The 23,049-nt window shown below is 47.6% G+C and overlaps 1 protein-coding gene across 5 annotated transcripts in view; it reads right to left on the bottom strand.

Moving 5' to 3' along the window:
* Nucleotides 1-23,049, bottom strand: part of RHBDL3 (rhomboid like 3) — a 47,093-nt gene that overhangs the window by 4,072 nt on the left and 19,972 nt on the right. For 4 of the 5 annotated variants that reach the window (XM_041726587.1, XM_041726589.1, XM_041726588.1 and 1 more), the window contains 5 exons: nt 22,128-22,352; nt 18,062-18,210; nt 15,764-15,876; nt 10,580-10,680; nt 1,885-1,945 (listed from right to left, as the gene is read on the bottom strand). In XM_041726587.1, coding sequence (XP_041582521.1) covers nt 1,885-1,945; nt 10,580-10,680; nt 15,764-15,876; nt 18,062-18,210; nt 22,128-22,352 — 649 coding nt within the window. Of the gene's footprint in view, nt 1-459; nt 807-1,884; nt 1,946-10,579; nt 10,681-15,763; nt 15,877-18,061; nt 18,211-22,127; nt 22,353-23,049 lie in introns of those variants that run through there. The other variant, XM_041726591.1, reaches the window with a different exon arrangement.

Raw genomic sequence — 23,049 nt, 5'->3', positions numbered from 1 at the left:
CCCTCGTGGCCCCGCGTTCATGAGTCCAGGAGGCTTCATTTCCCTATCTGTAGAGTACCAGGCTGCACTGCTGGAACGTTAATAACTTCAATAGCTGCTAGCACTTTACAGTTTCTAAAAGTGTTTTCATGTCTTATTTCGAAACCCTTAGGAAACCCTCAGAACCAGTTCTTTTGCATTTGGAAAGAAGGGATAGGGGCGGAAATGGGGAAAGAAAGAATGGGAATACCCAGCCCCAACAAAGCACTGGCGTTCTCTCCTAACAGATGCTAAAATGCCCCCATCCCATTCTTTTTTTTTTTTTAAGAATTTATTTATTTATTCATGAGAGACACACAGAGAGAAGAAGAAACACAGGCAGAGGGAGAAGCAGGCTCCCTGTGGGGAGCCCAATGTGGGACACGATTCTAGGAACCTGGGATCATGTCCTGAGCCAAAGGCAGACACTCAACCACTGAGCCACCCAGGTGTCCCCCCACCGCTTCATCCCATTCTCCAGTTCATTTTTCTTGCATGAATTTGCTGGGTTGGCCAATCCACTGGGATGTACTCTCTCAAAAGGACAGGTGCTGAGCAACAGCCATTTCACTGCCTACCACCAAAGAATGCTGACAGTCGTTGTTATTCCCATTTTTCAGATGAGGAAGCCAAGGCACATTTGACGATGGATAGAAAGTCCTGCGCAGGGACTTCTGTACTTGTTCAGTTACCACTTAATTATCCAGCATGCCTCTCGCCACCTTCACCACCCAGAGATGCCTGCACCTCCATTCCCCTGGGGATTGTCGGGTCTTCTGGCCCAGGCCCTGCAAGTCCAAGAATGACCGATAGATGGCGGAAGAGGAGCAGCCGGGGACCAACACTGAATCCTTCCTTGAGCCCTCCCTGAGCCCCAGGGCGTCTTCCTGCCTTTGCTTAGCAAGCCCTCGGTACCTTAAAGGAGGTCTGAAAGACTTTGGTCTCCTGCTCCAAAACAGCATTTTTAGGTTTTATGATGTTTTGAGTTGGGTTTTTTGAAACATCAGGACTCAGCCTTCTCCTCCCTTCCTTGCACACAAACAGACTCAAGAGTCTGAGCAGACAGGGAAGCTATGCTCACCCCACCCCCACTCCACGGTGCCCCACTGTCCCCCACTGCCCTGATTCAAAGAGTCTGTGGGCCTTAGGGCAAGGAATGTGGAAGTGGACAGAAGTGCAGTCCACATAGGTAGGCCCATCCTCCCGCCCATGTCTATTCTGACTCTTCTTCCCCACGTAGCAGGCAGTTCCAGGCAGACAGCCCAGGGTGCTCCTGCCCTAGGCTGCCTACAGTGTGGGCGTTAGAAACAACAGAGGCCGGCTCTCAATTCTGCCCCCATCACCTCCAGCTGGATGGCTGTGGGCAGGGGCCATGAGCTCCAGTGGCTACCTGTAAATAAAGCCTTAGAAAAAATAGACTCTTCGGGTCACCTGGGTGGCTCAGTGATTGTCTGCATTCAGCTCAGGTCGTGATCCAGGGGTCCTGGGATCGAATCCCTCATCAGGCTCCCTGCAGGGAACCGGCTTCTCTCCCTGCCTGTGTCTCTGCCTCTCTCTCTCTGTGCCTCTCATGAGTAAATAAATAAAATCCTTAAAAAAAAATAGCCTCTTCACAGCCATGTTCTGAGGGGTGAATGAGAGACCATGTGTCCCCTCCTCTCTGCCTCCATCACTTCCGTTCAGATTCTTACCTCTTTCCGCCTCAGAATGAGCCTCTCCTAACACCCCTACTTTGTCACACACTATTGACATGTTTCCCTTTTTATTTTGACCACAAATGCCTCAAGGGCAGGGATTTGCCATCTTTCTACCCTCCAGGCCTGATGCAAGGCTCTCTTCTACCCAGTTTGCCCTGTCAGTACTTACTACAGATCAAGGCCACAGCCATTCGCAGCAGCTTGAATTGACACTTCATGCCTGACCAGTTCTAGGGAAAAAGGAGAAAGTTTCATTAGTTCCAGATCTGACCACTCCTCTACAGATGTACCTCACTTAAGAAAATCTAACATTAAAAAAAATTATCTCAGGGGTGCCTGGTGACTCACTTAGTTAAGGCATCTGACTCTTGGCTTTAGAGCTCAGTTCATATTCATAATCTCAATGGTCTTGAGTTCAAGGCCCTAGTCCAGGCTCAGGGCTCAGCGGGGGTCTCCTTAAAGATTCTCTCCCTTGGCCCCTCTCCAACTTGCACTTGTGCTCTTTCTCTTGTGCTCTCAAATAAATAAATAAATAAATAAATCTTTAAAAAAATAATCATCTCCATTAAGTCTTGAATGAGGCAGCTGTGGTTTGGTTGTAGATCACACCAGCATGAGATTTCAGGCAATGGTAAATTTATTACTGTCATAAAAGCACTTGAGCTGTACTATAGGAGAAAGAGAATACAGATCTAGGGAGATGAGGTCCCTATCCTCTCTACATGGGCAGATAACACCGGAGAGCTGTATCAACTGCTGGGGTCCCACGGTTGCAGAAGGGATGCAGGACAGCAAGCCAAGCAAAGTCAAAGCAGAATGGTCAGGATGATAAAAGAAACCAAAATCCCACATATGAGAAATGGATGGAAAGAAGAGCCCAGGGTCAAGTTCACTGTTGTCAAGTATCAAATGAGTCACTGTAAGGACAGGCATATTCAGTATAACCTGTAAGCAGAAGACTCAATGGATGAAAACTTCAGGGATTTTTTTTAAAGCTCCGGACGTTTCTATTTCTAATAAGTAGAGCTGTCCAAACATGAAATGTGCCATCATGGGGCATCGCGAGTCTCCCATCACTGAGAGGTTCAAACAGGGGCTTGACATCACTTGGAGGGGATGCTCTACAGAATCAGGCGTTGGAAAAGAGGGGGGAGCCAGATGGCCTTCAAACAAATCCCTTTTTCCCCTGAGAATCTCAGAACACTCTGAACCTCCACAGCAGATAAACAGAGTATAATTATTCACCTTACAAAAGGATTTTTCACTTTACAAAAGACTTCGCCACAGGGTTCCTTTGAGGGGCTCTCCTGCAGCACATTCAAAGCACCACTCCATTTATCCAGATGCACGCACGCACAGAAACGAGTCTGGAATCTGCCTGGAACACATCAGCCCTAGGGAAGGAGGCCACTGCGTACAGCCAGGGGCTCCTGTCCCCTCCCATCCAACCCACTCGGTCTTTGCTGCCTGGCCCAGGCCCAGCTGAGGGCGGCACATCTCGTACTTCTTTGATGTTGAGAGAACACATGTGTTCTTAAATGTTACCGGGGCCCTGAGCCCTGGCACATACAGTAACATTTATGGAAGCTTCAGTGGAGCAAGCAGGAGAAGACACAGGGCAACTGCCAAAAAGTTGGTGAAATCTTGCAGAAGACATTCAGCATCCTGCCAGTCGCCTCCTATTCCCCCCCTTACTCGTCACTGATCAGCAAGCCCTCTTCATCAAAGGTGAGGTGAGCAACACACAGCCCCTCTGCAGGTGGGGAAGTCTCAGCTTTGCTTGCTGATGTGTTCTCTGCTAAGAAGCAGATGACAGGCAATGTTTGTCACCTGCTGGTGGCTGTCCACAGCGAAGGCCCGCTGGAAGACAGGGAACAAAACAGGAATTGGTGCTTTCCAGTGGACCTGGTAACCCAGTCTAACCCAGCTTGGCCAGCTGATGGTGGGCAGCCCCCCTGCTCCTCTGGAATGAAACCCTAGGATGGGCAGGTACTTGGGAGGCACCTGACAGACCATCTCCTCTCAAAGGGAGACACCTACTGCCAAGCGGCTGACAAAATGGCCCTCCCACCTTTGTGACACTCCTGGGGCAGCCCTGGGAAGGGGCTCTAACCACTAAAAAATTCTTCCTGCTCTTGTCCAGCCAGGCTTTGTCTCCTTGCGATGTCCACGCATGGATCCTATTTCTCCCCTATTAGGGGAGTGACACCCATGTCCATAGCAGCATTATTTACAACCACCAAAAAAAAGTAGAAGCAAAACCAGTGTCCGTAGATGGATGAATGGAGATACAAGGGAATGTTAAAAGGAAGGAAATTCTGACATAATCAATGAACCTTGAAGACATTATGCTAAGTGAAATAAGCCAGTCTCTAAAGGACAAATATTATCTGTATAAGTCCACTTCTATGAACCACCTAGAGTGGTGGAACCCATAGAGACAGCAAATACAATGGTGCTTGCCAGAGGCTAGGAGAGGCAGTTGTTAATAGATAAATAGTTTTACTTCTGCAGGATGAGGAGTTCTAGATATAGATGGTAGTGATGATTGCCCAACATTGAGAATATACTTGACAAGGGACGCCTGGGTGGCTCAGCGGTTGGGAGTCTTCCTTCAGCTCAGGGCATGATCCTGGGGTCCTGGGATTGAGTCCCACATCCAGCTCCCTGCATGGAGCCTGCTTCTCCCTCCGCCTGGGTCTGTGCCTCTCTCTGTGTGTCTCTCATAAATAAACAAATAAAATCTTAAAAAAAAAAAAAGAGAGAGAGAGAGAGAGAGAGAGTATACTTGACACTAAACTGTATAATAGGGATGCCTGGGTGGCTCAGCAGTTGAGCGTCTGCCTTTGGCCCAGGGTGTGATCCTAGAGTCCCGGGATCAAGTCCCACATCGGGCTCCCTGGATGGAGGCTGCTTCTCCCTCTGCCTGTGTCTCTCTGCCTCTCTCTGTATGTCTTTCATGAATAAATAATTTAAAAATCTTAAAAAAAAAATAAACTGCATAATAAAAATGGTAAATTTTATGCTATGTATATTTCAATCCCCCCAAAAAAGTGATACAGAACACTTCCAATATTCCTTTTCCTCAAAAAAAAAAAAAAAAAAAAAAACCCTCTGAATGAGTAGCTTACTTAAAAAGACAGCATCTCTTTCACTGTGTTCTGAGTGATAATATCAGGCCAAGTCAGTCTAGAATATATTGGCCCGGCTGTCCTTCAGCTGAGCTCCATGCCCCCTTTAGGCTGTATCTGGGGCCTGTCTTCAAAAGCACCATCCATAGTTTTGGTCTGGCAAGGCCACTGGTGAGGTGGCTGAGAACTCCTTTCTGGCTAGTGTCTTCATTTGTAAATTTGGGGTAACAAAAGCGCCTATCTCAATTACCTACCTTGCTGGATTGTGAAGGGAAAGTGAATTCAAATGCGTAAAGCGCTAAGAACATTGCCTGGCATGTGGTAAGCATCTAGGAAATGTTTGATATTATCAGTCAGGCCTGAGACAAAGGCAGTGGGTTTGGCCTGCACAGCATCTTTAAAACTCCTGAATGACCTTGAACTACTAGCCGGGCAGTCTCTCCAGGCCAGCTTCCTTTATAATCGCTGCCTGGCCCCTGAAGGCACTGGAGTTGGCCAGGTAGATCCAGTCACATCTCCACCCTAAACTTTAGGGAAGAAGAAACTGAGAGTCCACAAGGGGGGCTCAAGGTCATAGTAAATTAACGTTGAGAGCAATAGGGCCCTCAGGTCTAGGGGTCTGTCTCTTCCTGTTGGCGGCTCCAAGTGCCCCCAAAGCTAAGTGAACATGGTTAATGCCTCCCAGTAGCTGAAGGGTTAAACTACAGTCACCCCATCCCACACCAGCTGCTTCATTTTCCCCGATCCATTATTCCCTCCAATAAAATGAACCGCAGTGAAACAACAGGAGAAATGAAAAAAGAATCTCCCCACAGCTAGCACTGCTGCTATAAATGTGGAAGCGCCTGTGGCCCCAGGGAACACACATCTTTTGCAGCATCTCCGAGGGGTGAGAAAGAACCCACCCTCAGCAAACAAGGCAGTGACCGGTCCCCTCAGCAGTTTGGCAGCTTGTTCACCCAACCATTTAAGAGCTCAAAGCTGAAATCCAGGCTGGAGCTCGATGGCTTTATGTATCCTGGTCAAAACGACTTCAAGAAAACCCAGCACAAGGGAAGGAAAAGCATGACACAGATAAATTAGGGAGCCATTATTTGTCCTACGAAAGGACTTTTATTAATAAAATGAGCCTTACAACAAAGAGACCTCTGGTGTCTTCTAGATAACAATCTTTCTTTGTGCTTTGACAATATGGTCCTGTTGCAAAAACTGAGATCTCAAACACTTTAGGGAAATATCTATTGTATGGAGCAAAGTGTAAGTAAATATTTTGTATATTTAATAATGGAACTCTGGCCTGTGGGCCCCAGCAAAAAGCAATTAATAAATTATTCAATTATGTATATCTTAATACTTCTAGCATTTATTTTATTTTTTTTTAAAGATTTTATTTATTCATTCATGAGAGAGAGAGAGAGGCAGAGGGAGAGGCAGGTTCCACACAGGGAGCCCGATGTGGGACTCAATCCCGGGACTCCAGGATCACACCCTGAGCCAAAGGCAGGTGCTAAACCGCTGAGCCACCCAGGGATCCCCATACTTCTAGCATTTAAACTAACAAGTCTTGATTGCAGGTCTTCTATGCCATCAGTTTTTTTGTTGCAAATTTTTTTTTAAAGATTTTATTTATTTATTCATGAGAGACGCAGAGAGGCAGAGACACAGGCAGAGGGAGAAGCAGGTTCCATGCAGGGAGCCCAACGTGGGTCTCGATCCCGGAACTGCGGGATCATGCCGAGTCGAAGGCAGATGCTCAACCACTGAGCCACTCAGGCGTCCCTGTTGCAATATTTTCTGAATATAATCCCTTGATGTAAACTGCAAGTTTTTTGGAACTCAGTTTGATTTTTTATTTTTGCCTTTTTTTCTTAAGATTTTAGTTTTAAGTAATCTCTACACAACATGGGCCTTGAACTCACAAACCAGAGATCAGGGGTGGCATGTTCCACCAACCAAGCCAGCCAGCCAGGCACCCATGGAACTGAGTGTTTTTTGAAAAATAAGACATGTTTTCATTTTAGGCAGAATCTTTCACTTAAACAGACAACCTGAAAACAGAAGTGTTCAACGCTTTTCTATTTTGTATCCAAAGTAAAAAGAACATATTTCCTAATTGTTCTCTGTAGATAACAGACAAAATGGGTATAAATTAAAAAAAAAATTACATGTATTCAAGGATACAAACACACACACATACACACACACACTCATGTGCACACACATAAACACACATACACACATGGAATTTCACAGCTGTGTGGTGATTTGCCACATGGAAAGCATTTTTCCATCCATCCTTTTTTTAAAATATTTTATTTATTTATTCATGAGGGACAACAGAGAGAGAGAGAGGCTGAGACACAGGCAGAGGGAGAAGCAGGCCCCTCGCAGGGAGCCTGATGCAGGACTCCAGGATCACGCCCTGGGCCAAAGGCAGATGCTCAACCGCTGAGCCACCCAGGAGTCCCTCCATCCATCCTTTTCATGTCTTTCTCACAAGTACCTTGTGAAGAACGGGTTACAGATGAGGGAGCAGAGAAGTGAGAAGTAAAGGAGCTCATGGCTCCTAAGATGGTGACACCAGGACTCAAATCCACATTTTCTGACTGTTATGGTTCTTTTTTCTGTCTGTTCTGACAAGGCGCTTTATTGTGCGCATGTGTGCCCACATGCACACACATATACACACATAGACCAAATCTTCATTTGGGAAATTAAAATACTAGTATATATATATTAAAAAAATACTAGTATATCTGGGGCACCTGGGTGGCTCAGTCAGCTAAGTGTCTGCCTTCGGCTCAGGTCAAGATCCCAGGGTCCTGGGATCAAACCCCACATCCAGCTCTCTGCTCAGCGGGGAGTCTGCTTCTCCCTCTGCTCATGCTTTCTCTCTCTCTGTCTCAAATGAATAAATAAAAATTTTTTAAAAATAAAATACTAGCATATCTATTAGATGGATCCACATGAAACTGCCAATTGAATGCTTCTGGCCCATAGAAATGGCCATCTTATAGCACTGGTCTTAACTCGACTCTGAAGTGCTGGGCACTAAGCTAATTTGGGTAAAGGTGGCCTCTTGTTGAAAGGAAATCAACTTTTCTGATAAGAAAATGAGGTGTTTTTTTTTTTTTTTCCACCATCAAATAAGCACCACACAACTTCTAGGGAAAGGCAACCCTATGTCATGCTCTGGAGACTATAAAGTTCCCAGTTGGCCAGGGAAAGCTGTGTTCTTCTAGAAGGACAATGGGCTCTTGGACAGGACTGCTCATCTCCACCACCACAGGTCATGGGCTACTTGCCAGAAAGAAGTGCGAACTGGAACAAGACTGCTTTCATACCTCCCTCCTCAACTGCCATGCCCCACCCTGTCATTCTGGGGGTGCTCTGTCCTCACCATGGGAACTTCTGGGGCCTCAGGGCCATTGCCCATGCTGTGGGGAAGGGGGTGGGAACAGGGCATCTCTATGAACTCCAGCCAGTTTGTTTCTTCTTACCCTGTTCGTCCCCTCATCCCCTCACACACATACACATCTTGAGGGGGAAGGAGGGTTTGTTAGCATTTCCCAGTCCCCTACAGAAAGGAACTGGGGCAGGGGGAGGGGGAGCAGCGGAGGTGGAATTCAGAGAAAAAGCTGTGTCTGGGGAAAGCTGTGGCACTGATACAGAATGACCCATTTAAAAGGGCTACATGAGGCAGCGCTGTGCTGCAGACAGGCTGTGTGTGTGTGTGTGTGTGTGTGTGTGTGTGTGTGTGTGTCTGTGTATGCACGTGTGTAAGCACATGTGCTCACACAATAGCACATCCACACAAAGCCTTTCCACACCTGCTGGGTCTCTCCAAGTGCTCATGTGAAATTGCCAAAATTCAGACAAGTAGCAAGTGTTGATAGTGTCTGTCTGTCCATCCCCCTCTCCCGTCTCCCTACCCCACACCCACCTTCCTTTCTTTCCCTCTGTCCCTCTCCTGTACGCTCACTTACACTCTCTTTTCTCTCTCTCTCTCTCTCTCTCTCTCTCTCTCAATGCACAAAGGGGACTTCGGTGAAAAGGAAAAGGATGGTGTGTTGAGCAAGCAGGTGATGGTGGCAATAATAAAGAAGAAATGGGAGAATTTAGGAACTCCAGACTGTTGTAACAGAGCATTCACACATCTGCCACGTGGGTGAAGACAGTGAGGGAGGAGGAAGGTGAGAACAGGAGGACCGGGTGGGGAGCTACGCCTTTTCTAGAAAGACACACTTCATTCATTCCCTCCTTCCTTCATTCAAAATTTAGTTGGCAGGTGGGGTGGGGAGGGCACCGGGCTGGCTCAGTCAGCAAAGCTGTGACTTGATCTCGAGGTTGGGAGTTCGAGCCTCAGGTTGGGTGTAAAGATTCCTTAAAATAAAAAAATGTAGTCAGCACCACCTACCATTTGTCCAGTCCTCTGCCGGGTACTGGGGATGAGTCAGACCTGGACCCTGCCTAGAGGGCCCCTCCTTCTAACTGCCTCTAAAACAAGGACTTTGGCCTCTTCTGAGACTATCAAACTAATGACAATTTCTTGCCTTGGAGACTGTCTCCATTCTGAGTCCACCCTGGCCTCTTCTGTGAGGAGTAGGGAGTTAACGTTTATTCTGAATGCTTATCTTCACTTTATCTCATTTATCACATATCATCTTGTTTCACAGATGTAGAAACTGAGGCACACACACAAAAAAAGAAACTGAGGCACAGCATAGTTAAGTAACTTGCCCAAGATCCTCCTTTAGGAAGTATGTAGCTAGGACTCAGATCTCGGCTGACTGGCTCCAAAGCCTATGCTCTTAACCATTATCCTAGAATGCCTTTCAGGAAAAGGCAAAGAGCACGGGAAAGGAACAGCAGTGTCTTGCCACTATGAAAGGTTGGTGTAAGGGAATGACACTTGAATCATTGTCAGGAGCTATGGGTTCAAGTCCCAATTTTGCCACTGGTGATCAAGGATTGTAAATTTTTTTAAAGGTTTTTTTAAGCAGGCTCCACGCCCAGCATGGAATCCAATGTGGAACTTGAATTCATGACCTCAAGATCAAGACTTGAGCTGAAATCAAGTGTTGGATGTTTAGGGGCATCAGGGTGGCTCAGTTGGTTAAGCATCTGCCTTCAGCTCAGGTCATGATCTCAGGGTCCTGGGATTCAGCCCCGGGATTGAGCCCCACATCGTGGAGCTCCCTACTCAGTGGGAGTCTGCTTCTCCCTCCCCTTTTCCCTCTGCCCCTTGCCCCCACTTGTGCTCTCTCACTCAAATTAATAAATAAAATCTTTACAAAAAAAAAAAAAAAGAGAGAGAGAGAGAGTTGGATGCTTAACCAACTAAGCCACCCAGGTATCCCTGTCTCCTTTTTTTTTTTTTTAAGTAAGCTCTAGGCCCAAAGTGGGGCTTGAACTCATGTCACCAAGATCAAGAGTTGCATACTCTGCTGAATGAGCCAGCCAAGAGCCTCTATTGTAACATTTTTTAAAGTCTAGTGGGAAAGGGGTAGAATTAGGGAAATGGGTAATTTCATAGCCAAAAAGAAAAAAAAAAAAAACATAAATTGTATATGGAAGGGCCCCATCTGAAATAAGCCTGCAGAAAGCAGAGAGCATCTGCAAACTCTAATATTAGCCAGGTCTGCCTGGCATTTCTGTGCCTGAGCTGGGGAGTAGATGACTGATGCGCAGAGGGGACGCCAAGATAGGCATGCTGGGACAGGAGGTGCTCACCATCACGATGTTGGCCAGATGAGCAGAGACAAGCGCATACACCCCTCCAGAGGAGCCCACGACCGGTGCAGTCATGTCAGCCACAGACACCGCCAGGGACCCTGGTACAGAGAGATATGCGGAATTCAAGGATGCTGGAGCTTCCTCCCTGCCCCTGCCCCTGCCCCAGGCCCTTGAACCTAGGCTCCATCTCCTCTTCCCTGATCCCATGTCGCCCTGGAGCCCCCTAGAGGCCTTAACTGATGGCTGGAAGAGCCATTGATTGAAACTTCTCCTTTTATAGGAGACTCAGTGGAGGGGAGGGATAACATGGTGCCACCTCAGGGTTCTGGGCAATACGCAATACTATCAGAGCAGCTGTGATGCATAGGTACCGTGCATCAGACACCGGCCACGTACTTTATGTACTCTGTCCCATTTAGCTCTTTGAGGAAGACAACAGTGGCCATGCTACAGAGGTGAGGAGACTGAGCCCAGAGTCACTCAGTAGGAAGAACAGGAACCAGGATGTAAATCCAGCTTTGTGGACAGGAGGCCTCAACAGCAGCCACTCCCCAAATGGGTACAGGTCAACCTCCATCCTCCATCATCACTCTTGCTGCTCAACTGCGGCATCTAGAAACCTGCTTGGCACCACCTCCAACCTCCCTTCAGCCAAATGAAATCACAACAGGCCAAAAGGATCTCCAGGGTGGGGGTTTCTCTGGAGGAAAAATGTCCTTGAAAAGTCCCAGGGAAGAGAGGGAGAGAGATGATGTCATATCCTCTGGGGGAAAGGAAGGGTGTAGACTCTTGATCTGGGGGATGACAAACTTTTGTGCTGCGAGGGAGGCTGAGCAGAGAGGAGGGAAATGTATTGTTCTGGTCTCATTTAAGTATGATCAATGCTTTCGCTTCCACGGAAGGACATGGGAGACTAAAAATAACTGGGAGGTAGAGCCTAGGGCCCAGAGGCTGAGAGGTGGCTGGCCCGGGTGAGTGTGCAGAAACCACCACTGGAAAATGCCTGCAGGCTCAGGAGCCAATTAGCTGCTGCCTGGGTAGAGAAGGAGGGTCCGGCAGATGGCCAAACTCTGCAGGTTCTATGGAGGTGGAGGGTCTGCTACATAAGGGGAGGCAGGGCCCAGCCCAAGAGCCAGAGCACCTGACACCCCTGAGCCTGGGGAACCCCCATAATGGCATCCCCCTTCTCTCCCCTACCTGCGCCCTCAGACTTCTCTCAAGGCTCCTTGGCTCACTGAGATCCTTCAAGTAAGAGATCCCAACAGCAAATTCTGGGTCTCAGGGGGGATGTGATCTCCCAGGAAAAGGCACTGTTGGGAACTGAGAACTCCCACATCCTTCTCCCCTCCCAGGGTAACTATAAATCTTTCTTCTCTCCTTTCATGCCTTCCCTCTGGCTTTAATTAGGTATTGATCTATTGTCAGATAACTTTCTTTTTTTACTGCCTAGCCAAGGGGTCAGCTGTATATAACAGAAAAAAAAAAAAAAATCCCAGGGTGGCAAACCGGCAGGCAGTGGGATCTGCATGACAAAGGATTCCCACGCTCTCCTGGCAGCCAGCGAGGAAGGCTGCATTGCAGGGCTGCAGAGGGCTGGCTGCCCAAATGGCTCATTAATTACCGCCTGGACAGAGGAAGCCCCAGCCTCCCTGGACTGGCCTCCTTACTCTCACAGGTCCCTACACACCGGCCCAGCTTCTGCTCCCTCAGCCTCCCCAGTGTGGTGAGATCCACCAGTGGCAGAGAGACAGCAGGGAAGCCTGTGCAGTCCAGCTGCCCCACACTGACCTTTCTCTCACCCTACCCATGAATAAGAGTCCTGACCCCAGGATCAGGGGTCAGTTTGGGATTGAGGCAAGAGTCTGGAATGGGGGTGGGACTGGCTAGTCGTGTGACCTTGGGCAAAGCCCCTGAATTCTTTGGGCTTCAGCTTTCACATCTGTCAAATAAAGAGGTCTAAGGCTTTCCAACTTCTGAGCAGCTGAGCAGTGAAACCCTCTTTTCAAAGGAAACTTTACCCACACCCCTACCCTATGGAGCAGAACACAGAGAGCCTATGGCTGAATGGGGGTGGGGTCTGGGGAGTCAAATATGCCACCCACTGGGGGCACCTCAAGAGTTCCTTTCAGATCAGAGATTCAACAACCTGAGCCTTGGCCTGAGATCCAGGATCTGATTTTGGATCCCGGTTCTAGAATCCTGAATGTAACCATCTGGCCCTCCATGTGTGGCAAAGAGATTTTCCCCACATGGGTGCAGATTAGCCCAGGACTAAAGGAGGTGGGAGACATCAAATATAAGCCTGGGCCTGTGTGTATATCAGTATAGCAATAATGGCCATCCTAGGGCAGGAGGCCTGGGCCAAATAGGATTCCTGACAAGCTGTTTGGAACCTAACCTAACCTTATGGACGACAGTTCCATAAGGCCAGTACAAATTTCCCAGAGGTCCCAGGGACAGAAGATGGGGACAGAATGGCAAGCTGGAGGGACACACACACCTCTGCACAGCAGTAGGCCAAGACTAGTTCTAGTGGGGGCTATGAACTTTCTCAAAAAAATTCTGGGTCAACCAGCACGCAGATAAATTGGTGACTTTATCATAACACACAGCTGCAAAAATTTTAGGCTGAAATATTTAAAGCAGGTGTTTTCCAATGTCTCCTTTAGCCATTAAAAAAAAAAAAATCCTAATAAAAATCAGTGGAATACCTACCTTTAAGCAATATAACTTTATTTATGCATGTATTCTTCCATTTGTTCTACAAATATTTGTTGCTTAAAATATGCCAATCCCTGTGTTAGGCTCTGGGGAGGCACACATGGCTAATAATCTATATAATCTGTAAGAAAAGCTTGCTGGAGCATTTAAAATGCTGGTTTTCACACACTGGCCTCAAGCATTGGTTAGAAGCATGGGGCAGAGGAAGGGTTTCCACTCACTTCTAGTACTTCTTGATCCTTCTGAGAAAACCAACAAGTCATTTCAGCTCTCTGAACTGCCTCTGAAATGGAGATGACAGGACCCATGTCATAAGACTTGGGGTGAGTATAGGAGGTAACGTATGAGAATACCCTATTGCAGGCTCAAAGTACCAGATGCACCTGCACAGAGGTTAGCTGTGCAAACTGTGCTACAAAATCTGACAGCCTCGTCTTTGGAATATTTTCACTGGGTGGGACCTAAAGAGTGGAGCCTGATGTTTGTTAAGACCTCAGTTGGTTTCTGGCCATAAATTATCTGCACAAAGGAAAAGGCCTGCCTTTGGGTTCTCACTGCACGTGGCAGTAGGCTGAAGCATAGCCTTTGGGGTCAGGCGGCCTGGGTTTGATGCCAGCTCCACCACATACAACTGAGTCTCCTTGGGCAAGTCTCCTGAGGCACTCTACCACTCGGGTTCTGTACCTGTGACAAGTGGAGCATGCTGGTACCTGCCTTAGGAAGGCAGGCCCTTCCTGACTACCGGGTATCCAGTCAGGATCTGGCTCTCTGTGAATGGGCCCCCCTCTGGACTTGGGATGCACACAGAGTTGAGAGGGAGGAGTGGTGCAGGCAGATCGATCAACTTGATCCTGGAGATTAGTGATATGATACATGGTGACCAGAGTGCCCTCTCTGAGTCCCTGCCTCAGATATAAGAGCACAGGTTATTTGCTTTATGATACACAGTCCCTCCCCATTAGTTGGCAAGGCATACTTCTGTTGATGCACCATCCCCCTCTGCACTGGTGTCACTGGGAAGTGACACTGGCACAGCCTCCCCATGGGGTGTCATCTGGTTCGGGTGAGCCCTGAGTCATCTTGAATCTCATTTCTGTCTTCTGGGTTATTGGTACTCTCATCCAAATGACTACTAACTGCAAGCGTTATGAGTGTCTTTCCTGTTCCTTGCCATTAACCATCTGGGTCTCTGAGTATCTAGGTATAGAAAATGGGACTACAAATCTCCAGATGTCAAGGCTTGGGGGTGGGGTGCGTGGGTGGCTGAGTACATCTGGCACACAGAGATCCTCATCAGACCTTGGTTCAAGGATGCGGAAGGCACTAAATGCTGGGAGAAGCTTGGGGGAGAGGGGTGCTGTCCAAAGGGGCCAAGTTTTCAACTCTCAGCACACAGAGAAATGAAGGTGTGGGGCTAATCTGCCATGCTGAGGGCTCATGAACTAGCAGACTGGCCTTGCCAAGAGTGGGCAGGTCGGGTGGGACCCTTCTTTCTGGGGTTCTTGAAGTCACTTCAGTGGCTCCCAGGGTCCCAGACTGCCTGTTGTTTACAAGGTCAACGGTGCCCTGCTCTCCTGATGACAACTTTAATGCCACTCAGGAAGGATTAAGATCTTACTTAAACATACACACAAAGCTCCCTTGGGCACAGCTGTCAAGGTGAAGAGCTGAGGCAGCAAACCTTGTTAAAGAAAAAAAAAAAGCCAGCTATAAAGTTGGAAACATCACGAGGGAGATCCCTCTGTTCAGAAACCCAGTTGGTGCAGACTTTTCCTGCAGAAATGCAGCCTGTGCTCCCCAGCTCACCCCAGCCTACCTCACCCCCATTGGGGAGGAAGAGGGGGAGTCTTGCTGGCTATAGGGACCCTGCTATCCTCAAGGTCATGGTCCTGGCCAAGTGAGCAGGGTTAGCGGGGCCCCAGTCTCCTTCGGCTGGCACAGGTGCTCACTACCTCTTAGGCCAGACTGGTTCCTGTCAGCAGGGGGTCAGTCAAGAGGACAGGTGCTGGCCTGGCTGGGGAGGCACCTGGCTCCACACCTTGGATGTCCCCAAGGGAATCTCACTGTGCCCAGCACAGTTTACATGGCACTCTTATTTCATTTGTCACCTCACTCTACCCTCCTAACACCCTACAGGCAGATCTTACAAGTTCCTTCCTAAAACCTCACGGAGCCAAGAGAGGTTAAGGAATTTCCCTAAGCTCGCACAGGTACAACATGGCAGTGGAAAGACTGAAATGCTGCTCCCCCGGCCATCCTCTGCCTCTCTTTTCAGATGGCAGTCCCCTTTCCTGCCTCCCTGGGAAGATGGGGAGATTGGCCTGGAGAGCAACCCTAATAGTTAGGAGCCTAGGTATGGAGTCCGGTGTCCCTAGAGGCCTGGGACTTGCCGACTCCCATGGGATCTCCTAGCCGCCCCAGGGAGGTTGACCCCTGTGGATTCAAGGCTCACTTGCCTACCTGCCACAACGCCAGCCACGTAGACAAGCCCAATACGGGTTGCTCCATGCACCATCTCCAAAGGTACCCCCACGAGGAGCTGCAGCACCACATTGAGTCCCAAGTGTTCTATCCTGTACAGAAAAACCACATTCCATCATTCATTCATTCATTCATTCATTCCTTCAACAAATACTGCATGCCAAGATGCTGGGGATCCATTAGTGAATTATACCTGCCAACCTGCCCTGGAGGAGTTCCTGGTCTGGGTTGAGGACAGGAATCACAACCATCTTGGAAAGAGTGTACCCTGCCCTGCCTGCCACCTGGGACAGGAACAGTGCAGGGCCTGGACAGTGACTGGTAGTGTCTGTACCTGCCTTAGTAATGGGGGGCTAACCATAGTCAAGATCCAGAAAATGCATCGGTTGACACACAGGAAGCCAAGGCTCAGAGAGGGGCACTGCCTGGCTTTAAGTCACAGAGCCCAGGTTCCTGATGTACAAAATCTGCTCCATCCACCAGGAGACAAGGTAGCTCTGGCTCCCTACTGTATTTGTAAGAGCTATAGATATTTATTTTTATTTTTAAAAAATATTTTATTTATTTATTCATAGAGACAGAGAGAGAGGCAGAGACACAGGCAGAGGGAGAAGCAGGCATCATACAGAGAGCCTGACGTGGGACTCGATCCAGGGTCTCCAGGATCACGCCCTGGGCTGCAGGTGGCGCTAAACCGCTGAGCCACTGGGGCTGCCTGAGCTATAGATATTTAAAAGAGAAAGACGTTTTCAAAAGAAACACAGGCATATATCTCTTAGAATTTAATAATTCAAAGTTCTCCCTTAAAATCTCATAGGGGAGGCTTCTTCCTGGTGAGAAGGGACCCACTCTACTCCCAACCCCCTGGGGTTGGATTTTCTTACTCTGTGAATACTTTCCTTTTTATAATATCATATATCTGTGACCAGATCTTGTTGCTAAATGGTGTCTAACTGGGTGAGCCTATTACTAGAAAAAATTGTAACTTTACTATTACTGCATCAATGTGTGCTTTCAAGTTTATAAAACACTCTAGCATCCATTACCTCATTTAAATTGACCCTAGAGCACCTGCTTAGCTTCCTGGGGATGTTTAAGTTATGGGGTAACAGGGTACGTCATGAGAGGTCTGGACCCTGGCCTGGGTCACAGCCCCATCCTGGTCTGGAGGGCCAGGCCTGGAAGCAAACTGCTGTGCCACTCAGGTCACGTGGGTACGTGCCTACCCAGGAGGGCACCTGCAATGTAACTCAGACAAATGGTGCTGTCCTGTGAGGTCAAAGCATGGGATGTAGCAGGCAAAGTATCAGCCTGCACTAACCATCTCCTCTGACTCAGAGTGGAGACATCCCTTAGAAACGACTGACATGTCTCCTCACCCCAAAACCCCTCTCCTGTAAGTGCAGCCAATTAGGGTTTGGCACTTGTGCTGCTTTTGAGGCTCAGCAGGAGGGGAGACACAGTGTGGCTCCCTCTCGGCCATTGTGGGTCTTTCTGCTAAGGAATGGGAACCAGAGTGACCCTCTTCCCACTTCCAAACCCAGGGACAAGCACTCCCAGAGCTTTTCCCAGGCTAACAGTGAACCCTTTTGCTTCTCTCTGGAGACACTGCAGAAGACACCACAGAGGCCAGTGTCTACGGACTCTACTTTCCCAACTGAGTGCTTTTACTATGTAAAAAAAGGTCTTTAGCCAAGATCATGCTCTTCAGGGGACTGGGACCTGGGTGGTCACCTGGCCAGCCAGCAGGTCCTTATCGTGGGGTAGGAGGCACCAGTGAGAACCGACTATATTCCAGCCCCAAAAGAAGCCACATATCTACAAACAGAAACTACCAGTATTGCCAGAATTCCTCAAAGACTCTCACCACCTATGGAGACCACCTTGAGAAAAAGGCACTTTCAAGAAATCTATCCTTTATTTCACTTATGGAGCCACTTGCACGCATACAGAGTTTATGGACAATGAATTTGGTTGCTAACCACACTTCCCTTTTTGCTTTGGCCACTAGGAACCTCAGAGCAAGCTTATAACCTACATTTATACTGCTCTCACTATGGGCTTAAATTTAGCATTTTCCTCCATCCATTTCCCCTTTCCCATATACTGACAATAATTAACTCATATATTTTGGTATTAGGTAAATTTCAAGAAGCCACATCAAATGCTGTGTCCAGAAAGATAAAAAATAATCTAAAACATATATTTCAATCTAGGCTCTCTGGATCTATTTTCCCACAAGGACTCTGGGTGGAGCAAATGAAGGCAGGTACTCACCCAGCATGCATGAAGATGTATGTCAGGTAGCGCCACGCCTGTGCGCGGAGCTGTGGATGATAAACCAGTGAGTTCTTCAGGTATCGTGGATGGGTTACCTGTAGCACAAATTGATCCAGCGACACTCCGTTGTAGAGGAAAAAGGCAACCTGGATGAAAACACAGAATGATGAGGGCCTATTACTAGACACAAGACTGCCCACGAGCCCCTCTGGCGCTAATGTTCAGAATATCTACTGAAAATTGTCACCTTTCCTCCTTAGAGAACGAGGGGCACCCTATGGTCAGTGTGCAGCCTAGCTTTCAATTACCTCACCCCACTTCTGTCTATTTTGTGTTAAGTGGTCACAACATGTTCAGATGAGCTCTGCCCACACCTCCTCGGGGCTAGGCAGGAAGGGTTCCAAGGTTTTAAACTAATTGCAGTGGGTTGCCTAGGTGGCTCAGTCGGTTGAACCTTGGTTTCGGCTCAGGTCATGGTCTCACGGTCCTGGGATCAAGCCCCACATCAGGCCCTGTGCTCAGCAGGGAGTCTGCCTCAGATTCTCTCTCCTTCTCCCTCACGCACTCATGCGTGTGCTCTCTCCCTCCCTTGCTCTCAAATAAATAAATAAAATCTTAAAAAATAACCTAATCACAGTGATAATTTACATACCATTTGGGGGAAGAGGCAATTCCACATAAGTAGTTTTTTAAAATTGTGACAAAATACACATAACATAAAATTTCCCATTTCAATCAGTGTTAAGTGTACAGCTCAGTGGCATTCAGTTTACTTAGGATGTTGTGCGATCATCACTGGCACCATCCACAGAAGTCTTCTCTTCTTGTAAAACTGAAACTCTGACTCCATTAAGCACCAACTCCACCCTCCCCTTTCCCCCAGCCCTGGCAACCGCCATTCTACTTCCTTTCTCTATGAACTTGATTCCCTGGGCACCTCATCTAAGAGGACTCATATGGTGTTTGTCTTTTTGTGGCTGGCTTATTCTACATAGTATCATTCCTCAAGGTGCACTCATGTTACAGCATGTGTCCAAATTTCCTTCTTTTTAAAGACTGAATAATATTCCACTGAATTAAAAAAAATTCCACTGAATATATAGACCACATTTTGTTATCCATTTATCCAACACTTGGGTTGCTTCCATATTTTAGCTATTGTGAATAATGCTCCTATAGAGACCATATACTAATAAATCTCTTTGAGTCCCCGCTTTTGATTCTTTTGGGTATTTACCCAGAAATGGGGTTGCTGAATCACATAGTAGTTCTGTGTTTAATTTTTTTAAAAAAAATATTTATTTATTTGAGAGAGTGAGAGAGTGAGAGCGCACGCACATAGAGAGAGAGAGAGAGAGAGAGAGAAAAGGAGCAGGAGACAGAGAGAGAGAGATGGAGAGAGAATCCCAAGCAGACTGTGCTCGATCTTACAACCATGAGATCATGACCTGAGCCAAAACCAAGAGTTGGATGCTTAATTGACTATGCCACCCAGGTGCTTGCTGCTCTATGTTTAATTTTCTGAAGAACCTCCACAGTTTCCAGTAATGGCTTCATTTTGCATTCCCATCCACAGTGCACCAGGGTTCCAATACCTCTACCTCCTCACCAATACTCCACATGAGCTGATTTCGCCCATGACTGAAGCATATTTGTTTATACCCTAAAAGAGTACTTTTTAAATAGAACTCTTTCTAAAATGCATCATTCAGTGGGCGCCTGGGTGGCTCAGTCAGTTAAGCATCCAACTCTTGATTTCGGCTCCCGTCATAGTCTTGGGGTCATGAGATCAAGCCCTGCGCTGGGCTTCGTGCTCAGCCTGGAGACTGCCTGGGGTTCTTTCTCTCCCTCTCCTTTTGCCCCTTCCCTCATTCTCTCTCTCTCAAACAAATAAATAAAATCTTAAAAAGATAAAATGTATCATTTAGGGGCACCTGGCCAGCTCAGTTGGAAGAGGACATGACTCTTGATGTTGGGGTTGTGAGTTCGAGGCCCACGTTGGGTGAAGAGATTACTTAAATAAACTTTAAAAAACATAAAATAAAATGCAGGGCAGCCCTGGTGGCTTGGTGGTTTAGTGCTGCCTTTGGCCCGGGGTGTGATCCTGGAGACCCGGGATCGAGTCCTATCTCAGGCTCCCTGCATGGAGCCTGCTTCTCCCTCTGCCTGTGTCTCTGCCTCTCTCTCTCTCTCTCTCTCTCTCTCTCTCTCTGTCATGGATAAATAAATAAAATCTTTAAAAAATAAAAAATGAAAAATAAAAAAAAATAAAATACATCATTCATGTCCCTGTGTTCCTCCTCAGGGTGTATGCATACTCTTTTAAAGCTATCCAGGTACTGATCTGGGCTGGTACCTTCCTACCATGCCCCTTCCATTATCTGTTACAGAACCAGAAAACCAAAAACAAAAGCTTTGAGCTTTCATACAAATAGTTTGAAATAATTATTTCAGGGGTGCCTGGGTGGCTCAGTCGGTTAAGCATCTGCCTTCGGCTTAGGTCATGATCCCAGGGTTCAGGGATCAAGCCCTACATCAGGCTTCCTACTTAGCAGGGAGTCTGCTTCTCCCTCTCTCTGCTCACACTCTCCCTCTCTGTCTCTCTCAAATAAATAAATAAAATCTTAAAAAAAAAAAAGAAAAGATAATCCTTAAAAAATTATTTAAGTATTTTCTTCTAGATTCGTGGTTTGAGTTTATAAGTTGAGGTTTCTGGAAATTTGAAACCAATCTGGACACTCAATCTGGCCTCTCTGGATGACCTTGGACACATTATTTGAATTCTCTGGTCCTTGGTTTCCTTATCTGGAAATAGGGATACCAAGGTGATCATGAGGTTTGAAAGGGGTGAAGTGCAAGAAGAGCCAGCTGGGTGCCTGTTATACACTCAGCAAATGAAGCTATAATTAGTGTGGGGTTAAGGCCTCCTGGGCTGAGCCTGAGAATGGCTCAGGCCCCCCAGCAGGACTCCCTTGGGTTCTCGAGGGAAACGCTCTGTCCATCTCACACAATGCGGGTGGCCTGGCAGCAAATACAGCTCCCGAGGCAGCTCATTATTATTGGTCCTCAAATAGAATTTAATAAATAGACCAACACAGAAAACATTTGGAGGACGATTCCAAGAATATCTCAGAAAAATCACATCTTCAACATGTACTCGGATGAAGCCATAACAACAAACGGAGGAGCACTGGCCTACAGATCAGCTATTCTGATTTAGGAAAAAAGGAGGATGCCATGGAGCTTAATGATCCTGTTATTTGATTCGGCATCAACTTTACAAGAACATATGCCCAGGTGGTAATTAGGCCCACGGCTAGGAAGAGAAATACTGCAGACTATAGAACGCCGTTCAGGAGCTGGGGTCGGGGGATCACAGATTCTAGGCTGAACAGCCAAAAGAACTCAGAGTTTCTCACACATGGGCACTGATTGAGAAAGTGGTACCTCTGGATGCTCTTGCATCAGCAGAAGATGTTTAGAATAACAGGTATGGATGATCCCCAAGGGGAGAATGTTCTTTCAAAATATGTTAAGCCCACATTTACCTGTTCATAAACACCCCTTCCCATATGTATTTGTAATGCTTTTGCATTCAGAAAGCACCACCAGCCACTCTTGCTCTAGAGGAGTCCTATGGGAGGAGGGTGGGTCTAGTTATCCCTACTTTACAGGTGGGAGAAGGGGCCCCAGGGGAGCAAACAACTTGTCCACATTACTCACCGAGGGAGGAACTAAAATAGCTTGTTTTAAGGAGTTAGCCCGGCTAACTACCCCAAATCAACAAACTTATTACATTGCTTTTGCTACTGCTGTTTTGGTAGGGATGGGAATGTGGGAAGTTTGCTGTGGTCAATATGGCTTGATCATCTTTGGGATATCTTTGGGGTCCAGGGGTTAAAACAACACTTGCAGGCTCTGGAACACAGGTCTGACTGGTGAACGACAACTGGTCCTCAACCACCTCAATCTTTTGGTGGAAAAGATGCTGCTCTTCCCCTCTTGATCTCAGAGAGCCTCCCGCTGCCTCTCTCCAAACCCCCTCCCCCACCACTGTCCTTGCCTCCAGCACTGTGACTGTGATCATGAACCAGGGTGGGGGGCAGCAGGTGTAACTGTCGTAGTACCACTTCCGGTCAATCTCCCGGGGCAGGGTCTCATAGGCCACGTGGCGGATCAGCCGCTGGGACAGGTTCAGCCCTTTCTCCTCCAGCAGGGCTTTGCTGCAGAGCCTGCGGTTCCCCTGCAGGATGGCCTGGCGGAAGCTGTTAGATCGCTTGTTGCTCATCTGCACAGGACACAGGATGGGGCAAAGGGTCAGAACTGGAGTCTCGGGGGGAGCCCTGACCCATTTCCCAGCCAGTACACTCCTTGGACCAATCGGGCCTGATTCCACCTTCCTCTTTCTTCTGTAATCGTTAACAAGAAGCAATATTCACTGAGCTCTTATCTGGCAGCTGTTGTTCTCAGCATTTGCCATGTGTTGGGCTCATTTGGTGGTACTCTTAACTGGTCTGCCTGTTAGATAAGGATTATGAAAATGCCCATTCTACTCAATCACACAGAGTTTTAGGGACCCACTGAGTTCAAACCCAGGAAGGCTCTGGAATCTGTACTCATGTTCACCATACCTTCTTTCCATCCCCCTATCCACCAGCCATCCATCACAATTTACTGGGCAATTACTAAAGGTCAGTGCATTGCCAGATACAAGGCATACAATGCTGCTCAAGACAAATAAGTAACCAGCAACTATGCATGGTTCAGAGTGAAGGCTGCTGAGGAGCAAGCAGGAGCCTGAGCCAGTCCCACAGTGGGGGCAGGGAAGGCCTCCTGGGAGGTGGTAACTGAGAACTGAAGGGTGATGAGGAGTTCATGTCCTCAGACATCCTAGCTTGGGAAGAGGTGGGCAGATCTTGATTAGATGGGCAAGTTTGCAGAGAGGTCTCTAAGACTAGAACCCAAAACTGTGCTTGTGGGAGGCC

The sequence above is a fragment of the Vulpes lagopus genome, chromosome 12, assembly GCF_018345385.1.
Source record: "Vulpes lagopus strain Blue_001 chromosome 12, ASM1834538v1, whole genome shotgun sequence".
In the NCBI taxonomy this organism is placed as follows: Eukaryota; Metazoa; Chordata; class Mammalia; order Carnivora; family Canidae; genus Vulpes; species Vulpes lagopus.
This window is presented reverse-complemented; position numbering and strand designations above follow the sequence as displayed.